The sequence below is a fragment of the Echinops telfairi genome, unplaced genomic scaffold, assembly GCF_000313985.2.
Source record: "Echinops telfairi isolate 266 unplaced genomic scaffold, ASM31398v2 ScPeMD7_7458;HRSCAF=8496, whole genome shotgun sequence".
Classification (NCBI taxonomy): Eukaryota; Metazoa; Chordata; class Mammalia; order Afrosoricida; family Tenrecidae; genus Echinops; species Echinops telfairi.
Window position 1 is genome coordinate 29,721,292 of NW_022111358.1, and position 13,460 is coordinate 29,734,751.

Genomic DNA, 13,460 nt, shown 5'->3' on the forward strand with positions numbered 1-13,460 from the left:
ATCCAGGAAGGGCTCTGCACTGGGGACAGTGGCTTCTCTAGCTGCCGGGGACCGGGAACCTGCAGGGCTCCCTCAGAGCGGGTGGGGGAGGCAGCCTCTCTCCACAGTGGCTGTGAGCATTCTCATCAACGGTGAGATACTTACCATGGGAGAAGGGAAAGTAATTTAAGGACCACCTGTGTATCAGTAACCCAGGACCTAACTGCAGGGGACCGAGCAGGGAGAGGGCTATCCAGGCCCAGACACCTAGAGTCCTCTGGACAGTGACCTGGGGACTCCTGCCCACCACAGGGAGGGCCACAGGGATGGCAGCACATGGCTCTGGCCACACTCCAAGAGGGGACCCTCTTAGGTATCTCCAGGCAGTTTGCAGAAGCTTCTGGAAGGAGTCTGGGGAGACATGAGGCAACTGCTTGGCTCGGCTCTGCTGGAGGGAGCGGGGCCTTCCCTGGTCCAAATAGATCCACAGTCTGCGTGTCAGCCAGGTGAACTTGATCAACGAGGCAGGACTGACCCTGCCTGACGAGGGCCACCCAAACCAACAAGCATCCAAACCCAAGGCCATCAAACAGCAGCACCCGGGAAGCCCAGAATCTGTCACAGGGCAGATGGCGAAATCACAGCCTGAAGTCTCTTGTCCACTGGACGCTGGCCTCTCTCTGGGGTCAGAGGGGAGGTGGGCAGGGGGCTTTCAGACAGGAGGAAGACAGGCTAGTATTTACTCACCACCTACTATAACTCAGGCCGTGTGGCAGGCCTCCAGGGACAGGGAGGAGAAAGACAGCCCCATCTAGTGGGTTTTTGGTCTCACAGATGTTTGAGAGAGGGATCCATCATGTCAGTGGTGTCCTGAGATGGAACCTGTTGCTCTTGGGTGCCACTCAACTCCGGAAACCCCATGTGACAAGCAGAACCGCTTCATCGGGATGGAAAGAGAAGGCCGGCTCTTCCTCTGGCGGTGCTGCTCACTGGATTTGAACCAACACCCTCCCTGCTAGCAGCTGAGCACTTAACCACCGTGCCACCAGAGCTCCCGCAGGCTGACCCTACTAGAGGAATGCTATTGGTCTCTGACTCGTGACGGGTGAAAGAGAGCGATGGAAGCCACCGTCTCAGAGAAGAAACTCATCTAGAGTGTTGGCCTCCTCTGTCCTGAGACCAGTAAAATGAGTCAGTGGTTCTCAGCCTTCCTAATGCCACGACCCTTTAATACAGTTCCTCATGTGGTGGTGAGGCCGTATGGGTGTATCTGCGTGTGGGCGGACCCTCCTGGAGATGGACAGAGGAGCGCTGTCTCGGTTCCTGAGACCATGGGAAGGATGATGATGAAGAAACAACGGTGAAAGGGCCATTTGACACCCAGGTTGAGAACCGCAGCAGTAGATGGTGCCCGGCTCCCATCAGCACTGCGCTGTTCAGAAGCACAACAGATGAGCCATGACAGGCTGGGAGGAAACCGTGGAACAGGCTTCAGATTCTTCTAAATCCAGACTTACTGGGCCGGTTGAGATTAGAGGGCTTCCTGACAGTACCTTTTCGTCTGAGACACTCGGTAAACCTAGGACCGAGCCTCTCCTGAGATCTCCTTTTGCGGAGATGGCAGAATGGCACACAGAATAAAGGTTCCTGCCCATGAGATGGTGCGCGCCTTAAAAACCCCCAGCATGAGAATAGAAATGCGGACAATTACTCACAAGTAGCATGAGAAGGTCAGGGGACAGGGACGCTGGGGTCCTGGGGAGGGAACCAGCTAAACACAGAGCATGTGGACATGCTGTGACAAGTGTCACTCAGGGACACGTGTGCAGAATTTGTCAAACGGCAACCTAGCTTGCTGTATAAACTTTCACCAAAATCTCAATTAAAAAAAAAAAGTCGGTCACTGCAAATACAACTGTTGTCCTTTATACTGTCCTTACTTGAAACCCAACCACACTCGCCAGGGTCAATGGGGCAGTCCGGCAGGACAGGGTAGAACCGCCCGAGGTTTTCCGACACATTCGCTGTCTATGGGAGCAGCAGCCTCAGCTTAGCTCCAAGGAGCGGCTGAGGGGTTTCACACTGCCAACCCTGTGCACCGCAGCCCACCTCCCAACCAGTCTACCACCCGGCCTGGCCCCATGTAGGAAGACTTCTTAAAAAATCAAACAAAACAAAACATGTGTCATGTGCGTGGGGTGTGTGTGTGCTCCAAAATGGATGAGGTCATGATTGTACAATTCTCCCTGAGATGCTTGAAGGATTGAATTGCATGGTAGGTAAATGATGTGCCAATAAAACTGTTCAAAACAAAACAAAACAAAAACTGAACACATGTAATTGTATATTTGCTATTTTTATCACTTCAGGAAAGAGCATTCACAAAATGCCTCCCATAGACACAAGTATTGGCTGTGTACACAGACTGAGAGGCCCTGCCGGATAGAGGAAGGTCTTTCTGGGGGAGCCCCTGCCCCCCCACCTTCTCTCCTCTCCTCTCCTCCTGACCCTCCTCAGCAACGTCTAGCGAGCACAAGACCCCCTGCACACCCCCACTGACAACCACGGCCAGGCTGTCTGTGGCCCAGTCCCTTCCTGGGCCTCGGGGCCCTATATCCATCTTTTCGGCTGCTGCTGGGTGCCCTGGGGTCTGTCCCGACCCACAGCGATCCAGTGCACAGCAGGATGGAACCCTGCCTGGCCTGCACTATCCTTACAAGGATGCTTGAGCCTCGTGCTGCAGCCCCTGTGGTCAACCCATCTTTCTCCCAGGGAGAACTGCTGACCCACGGTGTCACCAGGGCTCCTCTGTTTGCTCCAGAGAAAGGTGACTGTCTCAGCATGGAAGACCAGCTCTGTCCCACCTGGAGCTGAGCTTCCTTTCACGTCGCTCCTGCCCCAAGGGCTCGCGCGCGGCAGCCTCACCCTGGATCCTCAGGCTCTCCTGGTACTGGATGATGAAGTATTCTTGGGTCTGCTGCAGCTTCTTCAGCTCATTCTCTGTGTCCTGCGTGACCAGCCGCAGCTCCTCGAATGTCTGGTTGATCTGGAGGTGTTTCTGGGACATGGCGTCAGCCAGGCTCCCGGCTGGAGAGCTCCCCTGGGGGCAGACAAGGGGTACAGTGCAGGCAGCAGTGAGGGGGCAGTGGGGATGGGAGCGAGCCGTAGGCCTTACTTCTTCAGAAAATCGAATGCCAGCTCCTGTCACTTTTGAGTCTGAAGGAATCATAAACATCTTCGGAACTGGGGTGGCATGGGGACAAGAGGACAAACAGGTGCCCTGATAGACCAGTGCTTCCCCAAGTGCCTAGTGTCGTCCCCTGGGAGCAGTGCTGCAAAGATCTATGGGGGGGTGCCAAAGCAGGGTCAAATGTTTTCAAACAGCCAGAGGGGGCGTCGAGGCGTTTGTTCTCCGGAATAGACAAACGCATCTTGGTGACCCGTGTGACAGACTCGCACACCTTCATGGAGCCGGGAGGAACCTTCTCTCTGGAACCCGGCACCCGGCGCAGGTACTCGAAGTACTAAACACACACCGCCCTGCCCTGGCATCGATTCTGACTCAGAGCGACCCACTCGTCCTGGTGGCACAGTGGTTACGCGTTGGGGTGCGAGCTGCATGGTCTGCAGTTCAAAACCACCGGCAGCTCCTTGGGAGAAGGAATGAGCTCTCTACTCCCATCAATGGTTACGGTCTCAGAAGCCCACTTGGGGTGGGGTGGGGTGGGGTGTCACTATGAGTTAGGACTGACTCGACGATGGCAGATTGTGACGATGGCCACGTGTTCCATATCCCCTTGCTGACCTCAGGCCAAGGACCAATCGAGGGGGTGAGGCGGGGCACACCCTACACCATGTGTCCCTCTCAAGACCCTGCTGTGACGCCGATCCACTCCTTCAACTCCTAACTCAGGGGCCAGGAAGACGTCTCCCCTACACAATTTCACCAGCACTTTTACTCAGGCACGAGTCAGTCAGGATAGATGATTTGACACCGTTCCCCTTGTTTTATGGTTGCAAATTTGCCGAGGTTACAGACCCGTTAAGGTCAGCGATGATGTTTTCTATTTTTTGTGTTACCCTCAGGATAATACTGATCATAGAGAAGCCAATAAATCCACACGGCGCCACCTCCACCAAGTAGGACCCAGACAGAAGGAAGGACTTCTCACGTCATCTCCCCCACCCATGGGACACTCACGTTGTTGGCTTCTCGAACCAGCCTCTGCTCGTTGTACAAGATGTGGCGGATGCAGCGGACCAGCTCCATGGGGCAGCGGTCATACGTGTTCTGAAAGAATCCAATACAGACATTGCCCCGTTTCACCACGGCCATTGGATGTCTCTGGACACGCCCCCCACCCCTCATAGATGACACCACCATGGACTGAGAATTCCCACCTGGATCAAATGCTGACTCCTGCGAAAACAGCACACAAGCCCACCGTAAGGACATTTTACCTTGGAAAGCCAGGGAGGGCTGCATTGTTTTTAAAAGGAGAGAAGAAGGCCATGTAGTGAAAGATAAAGAGAGGTTCGGGGAGGTTTCAGAGGGAGAGTTCAAGGCTAGGCGTGCCATCTGTGATCCTGGGCTGGAGAGGACAAAGACCTGTTCCCACAGGATATGACGAGGTCAGGTGACACACGGGATGATGGGAGATTGCGTGACAGTCCTCTCTCGGTGCTAAACGTACGGAGGTTGGTAAGTACTGCTAACATGGAAGAGAGGGTTCACGCTCACAGAAACCGCTCACTGAAGAACTGATGGGAAAGGGGGTGTGGGGAATGCAGCTTGCTCTCAACTGACAGACGGACAGACAGAGCGAGAGAGAACAGAGGTAGGAAGAGAGGCAAAGGAGTATGACAAAGGAAATGTTCATCTGTGTAAGACACAGACAGAACTTTTTGGTGATGGGCCTCTACACTTGTTTGGAATGTGGAGATTGCTACCAAATAAAAAGTTAAAAAAAAACCCAAAGTCACATGTACAGAACCAAACCTAAGAGTCTTGGGCACGTGACATGCAACTCAACGGGGCTACAGAAACGAATCAACGCCTCCACCCAGAAAAAATAAATCCTCATAATTAAAAAACCAAACCACAACCCAAACCCCACTGCCGTTGAGTTGATTCTGACAGCGCGACCCTCACGGCGGCAGGGCCCAGAGGGCTCCCAGGCTGTGGTCTGGCTGACCACAGATGGCCACGTCCTTCTCCCTGGTGGAGCTGGGGGTGCGAAGTGCCAATGTCTTGTTAGCAGCTAAGCACTTAACCCCTGCACCACCAAGGCTCCTTGGCAGCTTTCTACAGAAAGTTCGGAACTGAAGGATCCCTGCTGGAGAGTGGACGAGGAGGAGGCCTCCGGTGCTGGGCACCCACCTGGAGCTGCGTGGCATAGTGGCCCAGCTTGATCTTCAGCAAAAAACCGTCCTCCCCCACCTGGTGCTCGGCCTTCTTCTGCAGCTCCTGCACCAGGCCCTCCAGCAGCTGGGTGGCCTTAATGTTCTCCTGTGGACTGTCCAGGTCTATTGAGTCCCTGGGGAAAATTACACACAGAGGTATGCAAAGGGGAGCATGGGCGCCTGCATCAATGCAGCCGCCACAGCTTTTTTTATTTATGCTCCCTGTAAATTTTAGGCACAGTCCTATAGGAATGGATTCGATCCTACCACCACCTGTTCCTAATCCACTCATCACCTTGGTGGGACTGTTTACAAGAGGGCATCCGGGAGCTCCTGGAAAAGTGGGATGACAAGACACTGGGTTTGCCCCACAAACGCATACTCTCCTTTCTTTTCTTTTACAACGTCCTGCCCTGGCTGTTTCCTCCTCCTTCCGGGCAAAGGGGACACGCTTTGTGCTTGTGTGCATCAAGGGAATAAGGGTTCTGATCATTTCCTATTTATAGTTCTTCCCTGGGGCCATCCGGTCAGGAATGTTCTCCATGACCTGTTCTTGCCAGCCTCAAGGGGTTCTCCGTCTATGCTGCCACTTGCAATGATATAGTTCTTAAGGAAAGACAGGTCACATACACGCACACTATCCTGCTATTTCTACAGCTCCCTGGAAATGAGCCACTAAGGCAGAAGATGCCTAGCAGAATTGTCAAACTAGCCAAAGCTTTCTGTGACTAGTGGCAGATTTGGGACCAGTGGGCAATGCTAGCTCTGACTGACCAAGGGAAACCACTCCAGGGACCATGAGTTCATCGAGTGGCAAAGGTTGGAAAGTTTTCCTCCCTCCTCCCCGCCTCCCTCCCTTCGTTCCCACTCCCCTCTTTCCGTCTCTTTCTTTTAAACAACTTGAGCAACAATTGCTAATGGGCAGTATTAAATGACTCAGTTCACGGAAGGAGCCAGACAGTTGACAGATTGGCATCATGTGCAATTACCGCTGACCTGCTGGAGCGCTAAATAGGAGAACTAGTGGTGGCTACAGGCTCTGTCATCTACGATCCTGTGAAATTAGTAGCTAATTTCACACAGGCACACCGACGGCTATGCCAAAACACGAGTGTCTGACTTCATCCAGGAAGATCCCCAAGTTGTCCCTTGAGAAGGCAGCGAGTAAAGGCAACCTTGGATGATATGCTGACCTGAGAGACACACGTTCAAGTCGAAGGCTCTCAAGCTACGCCTCTGACTGCCCCCAGCACAGCTGGCCCCTGGGGACACCCAGGCAGGCGCTCTGCCAAACTCGGGGGAATGGAGGCCTGCTCCTGTCCTTGAACATGGCATTCTCTGCTTGAAATAGGTTTGGCTAGGCATCTAAACATAAGGGATTGAAGATTTAAAAAAATCCTAAGAAGGCCAAAAAGGAACTATAACTGAGGTTTTTCAAAAACGAACACCCATCAACACAAGTCTCTTCTTAAGCACTCGTGGAGGGAGAAGACAACATGGAAAATCAGCTAAGTGAAATTTCAAGCCAACAGAAACTTCTGACTAATGTTTTTCCGAAGCATCGAGATCATTAAAACAGAAAAGAAAAGGCAGAGGAAATGAACAAGCCCCAGCCGCGGTGCGGCTGACACTGTCACCTGGAGCTTGTCTTTTTCCCTCCCTTGATTACAGGAGGTTTTTTTTTCTTCATTCCCTAGGAAATGTTCTTCCCGTGGTAGGTACTCTGCAGTTTCTGGGCAGGAGTCTGCGACTGGCGTGGCACGCCATGGCAATTAGTCCAAGCCCGTCGCTGACTCGGATTCCGCCCTCTTCAGACGGTCGCATAAAGGCCGGCTTCTCCCGCGGGTCTGTCTGCCTCCCGAGGGGGAGCTGCGCTACCCGGTATCCCGTGCATAGGCCCCAGCCCACTGACTGACAAGACCCACCGGGCGCCCATGCGACCTGCCCCTGGGAGGCAACACTTGCTGCCCATGAAAGCGCTTTGAGGACAGTCGGCTGCATTTCCTCAAAGCTGAAAGAATATTAAGATGCATGCTGGCAGTGACTTGGAAAATCAAGAAAAGCAAAAATGCTCATTACATCCGCCAACGGAAACAAAATTACTATTACTATCTCGGTGCATTTACCTTTTGGTAATAAAATACATTTCTTTTTTTAAAAAAATACATTTCTGATCAAACAAAAATATCAACATAGACATACTTTACCCACCCCCTCTCACTCGCTCACTGCCCGAGTCCCTGCTGGCCAGGAGCGACCCGGTGGGGCAGCAGAGCGGCCTCTGTGGGTTTCTGAGACTAACTCTTCCCGGGAGTGGAAAGCCTCCTCTTTCTCCCACGTGTCTGCCCCTTAAACATAAATCCTTTGAAGGGCAGAGCGTTAGCTTTTTGTTTTCCTTTCAGGTAGACCCTACTGATACTACTGAGAATGCTGGGCATTCCAACATTCCAATAGTTGATTGCAACCAATTAGCAGCAAAACTCTAACGCTCTTAGCAAGCACTGTATTATGAAAGGAAGGAAACTTATTTTTTTTAAAAAACTTCACTATTTAATAACACCTTTATTATAAGGGAAAACATAGAAAAAGAAACGTGGTTTATACACCAAAAGACAAAACGCTGATGACTCCGGGGTGGGGGGCGGGAATGGGGAGAGGGGTGGGAGAGGGTAGTGGGGGAGAGAGGAAAGCCGGGGTAGGGAGAGCCACTGATTGCAAGGGTTCAACGGGATGATATGTTTAATTTCATTTCTGGAGATGGGCTTTGTAAACATACAGGGTGTTTCTTTTTCTTTTTTAAAATTGGGGCCTGTTTCAGCTCTTATCACAATCCACACCTCCATTATCTCAAGCACATTTGTACAGACGTTGCCATCATCCCTTTCAAAACATTTCTACTTGAACCCTTGGTATCAGCTCTTCTTTTTCCCCCTCCCTCCCTCCCTCATCCTCCCCTCTGCCCCTTTGATACAGGATCAGTTATTCTTCTTCTCCATTCTGGCCGTGCACCTACCAAGCTTGACTTTCAATCCACTGGGACAGGTAGTGGCGCACCTCGATGGGGAAGTGCTGGCCATAGAGGGCTTGCATTTGGTGCAGGGCGTCCCCCTGAAGCTGCTGGGCCTGGATCCACACAGCCATCCTGGACAACCTGTGAGACGGACAATGGGGACTCAGGGGTCGGAGTTTGGTTTTCCCGTTTAAAACCCAAGGAGGTGCACTGCCACAGACTTAACACAAGTTGGAGACGAAGACAACGGGTTTTGCCTTTTCCTGTAGCCCAAAGATCAGTGTTCGTGGCCTGAGCTGTGGCTTTCAAACGCCTTCCGAAGGGTGGGCTTCAGGGGCCACAGGAGGGTCTCAGGCTTTGGCTCTAACGCTTGCCAAGACCCCGTCAGCAGAAGGACAAAACCAGAACAGGGACAGAAGGGCCAGCTCTAGCTTTGGGGTCCCACACGCACTCCTCGTTTTTTGCTCGGAGTCATCAGCAACAGCAAGTGGCATTTAACGGCCGAGAAGAATGACGAGCAGGAGGGTGTTTTGTTTGCATCCCTGGTTTCCGATTTCGTGTTTTGGTGTCTGAGAAATGCAATCAACACGCTATCGTTTTGAAAAGAGGAAAACGACTGAAAGCAGGGCTGCAATCCTGTATATTAATATTAGTTACTTCAGCAGCACTTCTTTGACACAAAAGGGCAGAGACACCCCCCCCAAAAAAAAAAATCCCCAGGTTCACTTTCTGAGTTACTGCTAAGGAATTTATGAAGCAATGCTCCGTTAAATTATAGTGTTTATAAAACCCAAAGCCAACACGTTCCAACTATAGGGTAGAAACAAGCACCATTGTGTTCCCTTAATGGATAGGTTGCTCTTGATTTCAGAAAAGTAGTTTTTAGAAGGACCAGGAAGCCTCTCCCACTCCCGCCCAGAGTCTCTGGGGTTCATCAGACGGTGGCAGCAAGGATACTCACACATACGTGTTGGGGACTAAAACCCAAGGTTGAATCCCCAACAAGCTGGCTACTGATCTGCCTACTTCTCCTAAGGCCTATGCTAGTTAAGAGGCCAAGGACCCAGACCTGGATTCTGTGAAACACCAAGGTAAAGAGGTCGAGGTGAGGGCATCTGGTCCCCTCTAACTTCATAAGCAGAGTCAACATCAAGGTCAAGATCAAGAGCCCAAGGCTGGTTCCGAAAGAGCAAAGTGGAGATCAGATATGCTTCTACACTCTAACCTTTTTAAAAACAAACCAACCAACAAATCATTTCGGACACCAGCCAGCCCTCCCACCGCCCTCTACTTCTCTGCTTGTTCTATAATTTACTGCAAAGGCCACACCGGACTCCTAGTACTCTTGACTCTGCGATTTATTTGGCAAGTCACAGGCAATAAAACTCAAGACCAGAAACAACTCAGGAGAGACAGTTCTTTGGTCGGGACAACTTCTTCTTAGCTGTGCCCACAGGGAGGTCTCTCTCTGGTCCTGTCCTTTGGTCCACTTGGGAACCCTGAGATCTCGTGGGCTGGCCTGTTAAGCAGCTGGAGGCACGCTCCTCCACGTCTCCTGCCCAAAGACACTCAGCTCTTGACCCATGGACCACGAAGTCCTTGGCACCGTCTCCTAATTCTGCTGCGTCGGCTGGTGCCATTTCCCCACCGCTGCTTCTTGCTGTCTCTCGCCATCTCCGAGATGACAGCTCTCTCCGTCTCCTTGGCCTAGTAGGTTCTCAGTACAGGGATCCTAGGCCCACAGGACACACTGCTCCCCACTCTTCTTTCTTGGTGGTAGTAAGGAACCTCATTTCCACCCTGGGATTGCCGGATGGCAAAACCGGCCAATCCTCTCGTTGTTGTTGGGTCCCATCAAGTCAGCATCATGACAAACCACTGCCTAGACTGGTGCCGTCTGCATCACAATCGTTCCGAGGCTTGATCCCATCCATGCAGGCACTGTCACTGCACCTCAGAGAGGGACTTCCTCCTCCCCCCCACCCTCCTTTACCAAGCACGATGTCCTTTGCCAGGGACCGGTCTCTCCCGACAGCATGTCTACAGTACATCACCAAGTCTCACCATCCTCGCCTCTCCGGAGCCCCTGCATAAGACCTCTTAAAAGTGTTGAAAAACAAGGGTGCTTCTTTGAAGACTAAGGTGGGCCTGACCCAAGCTGTGGTATTTTCAACCGCACAGTATATGCATGTGAAAGTTGGACCCTGAAGAAGGAAGACCAGAGAAAAATACCCAATGCATTTATATGATGGTGTTGGCCCAGCATCTCGAAAGCTCTGCGAACTGCCGAAAGAACAAGCCTCCCTCCCCCCTCATGAGGGTTCCACACACTATGAGCCTTATTTACATTATCAGCAAGGTAGCCAATCTCCTTGGTAGACTGTAATCACTTCATTTGCATAGTCCCATCCAGTCATTTGGTGGCAGTTACAAAGACCATGGCTGGCAGAGCTATACTAGCTAGTGACCCATTCGTAGCTGAATAATTAACTTCCCTTCCAAATCATTTTACCAGTTCCAAAGGATCATTACCAATTAGTCCTTCAGGCGGGCAGAGTCCCCCTGGTGAGGCCACGGAGGTAACAGCCACACGCTTACTGCAGGTTATCTATCGGATCCAGTAGGGATCTCCAAAACTTGCCTTAGCGTCACCCTTTCTGGCCTTTGATGAAATTTAGCTCAGAGGTCATTGCCTTGCGGCTAGTCTTTCTTGAGGTATTAGCACGATGCTAGATTCCCCCACTCGATGACCACCTACTTTTAACCCACTGCCAGTGCAGAGTGCTGGTGGCGAGCCTGGTCTAGTTCTTCCCCTCAGGCCATTCCCATTCTCATGGATATGGATCACAGGTGCAACGCCACGAATGAGCTATCTCAACGAGTAGGCAATGCAGAAGTAGTGTTCACCATCAACCCAAATTGTGTCAAATGGTGGGAAGACAGGATCCATCCAGTCAGACCCTTGGGAATTCTGGCATACAGGTTCAAGGGTACAGTGGATGGTCTCTTGCTTAGCCATCACCCCTGGCCTTGGGTCCACAACTCCAAGCAGGGAGAAAGCAATTTCAGGGAATATAAGAAGACCTGTAGAGGAGCCCCAGCATCCTCCTTCATCCGCTTCCTCAAACACCCCAGAGAAGCACCAACATCTGTGCAGTGGCGAGAGGACCCCTCAATCTCAGTGACACACTCGTGAAGGCACGTGACTCAGCCTTGCTCTCACCCTATCTCAGATAGCCAGTTTCCAAATTCCTACCCAGTCGTTACTCTGAGACCAGCAGGTTCCTTGCTCTTAGATGCCTCTGTTGTTAGAACCCGGCGCATCTACATTCACAAGCAAAGTCCAGTCCCGAGCAAGCCATCACATTTCAGTGATTTCTATCAGCTCCTGGTGTCAAACATGTTTCTCTTCATTCACTGAGCTTCTGGGCGGCTCATCCCTCGCCCCTGCGGACTAGGTCCATGCCTATTAGCTATTGGCTTGGGAGTCCACCCAGCTGTCTGCATTTTAGACCAGCTAGCCTCTTCTCTCCCACACATCCCTAGTCCCGTGGACAAGGCCAATGGGTAACCCCCCTGGAGGAGGCTGACTAGTAGAGCGGGGCGCCCCCACTCCAGGTACATACTGGCAGAGCTACAGAGCTTTGGGACACTTGTCCAAGTAGGACAGAGGCCGGGCCAGCCCAAGAGGACCATGGAGCCCAAAGGGGATGAGGGCCAGAGAGCGCGCTGCCCGCGGAAATGGCTGGGAAGATTGTCAGACGGAGGCACGTACGAGCCTGAATTTTAACAGGTTACAATCAGTGAGTATTGCCTGCGAGTTCTGTGTGGGACGTGCAGCAAGTTACTAAACCCGGCAGAGGAGTTTCGCGTGCCATGATGGGATGACTGGTCTCTGGATTCCAAACAGGTTGAAGGTGGCGGCAGGCCTCACCTCCAGCTCATAGGCAGGAAGGGATTTCCCTGTCGGGAGGTTAGAAGAGGCTGGATGTCTCTCCCCCACCCCAGAAAGGCAGTGAAGTGGGATCTGCTGCAATTCTAAGAGAAAGGAGCAGGGGGCCCAGGGGGTCAACTTGTGTACTCTTGGGTGGTTCTTAGGGTTGCTGTGACCTAGAAAGGCTGCCCGGGAAGCAGGCGATGCGATCCTAGGGCTGAGGGAAAAGGATGGCTGAAGCAGCCTGTGACAAAAGCCAAGGCAGGTAAACAAGATGAGTGATAAGAGGCCGGGTCTTGTGGTTCCACCAATGCAGAGGTCCCGGGCCACACTGCAGGGCAGGGTGGTGAGGAAAAGACGAACCGGAATGACTTGTGCAAAGAGTCCACGAAAGGAGAGCATGCGCTAGACCGACGGTGCTGCTGACCGTACAGCTCTGCTCGGTGGGACTGAGCCAATGGACTGAATGAGCCGCTGGTTACGGTCCAAGAAGACGGTGGACAAATAAGAAAGGGCCACTTCTTTAGCCGACTGTACTGTGACAGTGAATGCTTCTCCTCCCTAGTGCTATAAAAGACATACATGGGTGCTAGAAATTAATATGTTATCGAGAGGGTGGGAGAAAGACAGGGCTTTCTAGAACCCCGTCAACAGTTACAGTCTCAGAAACCCCACACAGGAGGTTGCTATGAGTCAGCATGGACTCAGCGACGACGCCGGTGAGCTAGGTTTGGAATGGAGAGGGTGTACCTGTCTTCGGCTAATATCGGATTGGATATGCTAAAGGGGATTGACCGAAAAGAAACCCAGGCTGTTGGTTTGAATGTGGTAGCCCTGTGTCGATAGGATTGGGAGTGTCGGGAAAAACAAACGGAAAGAACCCCACCTGAGCCCCATCCAGGGAATGTGCATTTGAAAGTACTGGTAGAGCTATCCAGAGAGGCTGAGAGATTAGGAGATGTGTGTTTAAAGGAAGCATCTACAAGAGGCAAAGAAAAGAAAATGTTTAGAATTTCTAAAGGGCAGTTTGTCTTTGGCACAAAGCTCTTTGGCTCTTCCAGTAAGTGGCTGCAGTAGCCCACTGCAGGCAGTCAACCTCCTAGCTGAGTGTGCTCAGCTCTCTCTTACCCTGTG

At 52.0% G+C, this 13,460-nt stretch overlaps 1 protein-coding gene across 1 annotated transcript in view; it reads right to left on the bottom strand.

Annotated features, from left to right (window-relative positions):
* Positions 1-8,533, bottom strand: part of LOC101661010 (signal transducer and activator of transcription 5B) — an 18,733-nt gene extending 10,200 nt beyond the window's left edge. The window contains exons 1-5 of the mRNA XM_045299446.1: positions 8,396-8,533; positions 5,360-5,516; positions 4,181-4,270; positions 2,834-3,079; positions 1,937-2,007 (exon numbers count right to left, since the gene is read on the bottom strand). Of these exons, the coding sequence (XP_045155381.1) occupies positions 1,937-2,007; positions 2,834-3,079; positions 4,181-4,270; positions 5,360-5,516; positions 8,396-8,523 (692 nt within the window). The 5' untranslated portion in view covers positions 8,524-8,533. The remainder of the gene's footprint in view (positions 1-1,936; positions 2,008-2,833; positions 3,080-4,180; positions 4,271-5,359; positions 5,517-8,395) is intronic.
* Positions 8,534-13,460: the final 4,927 nt, after the last annotated feature.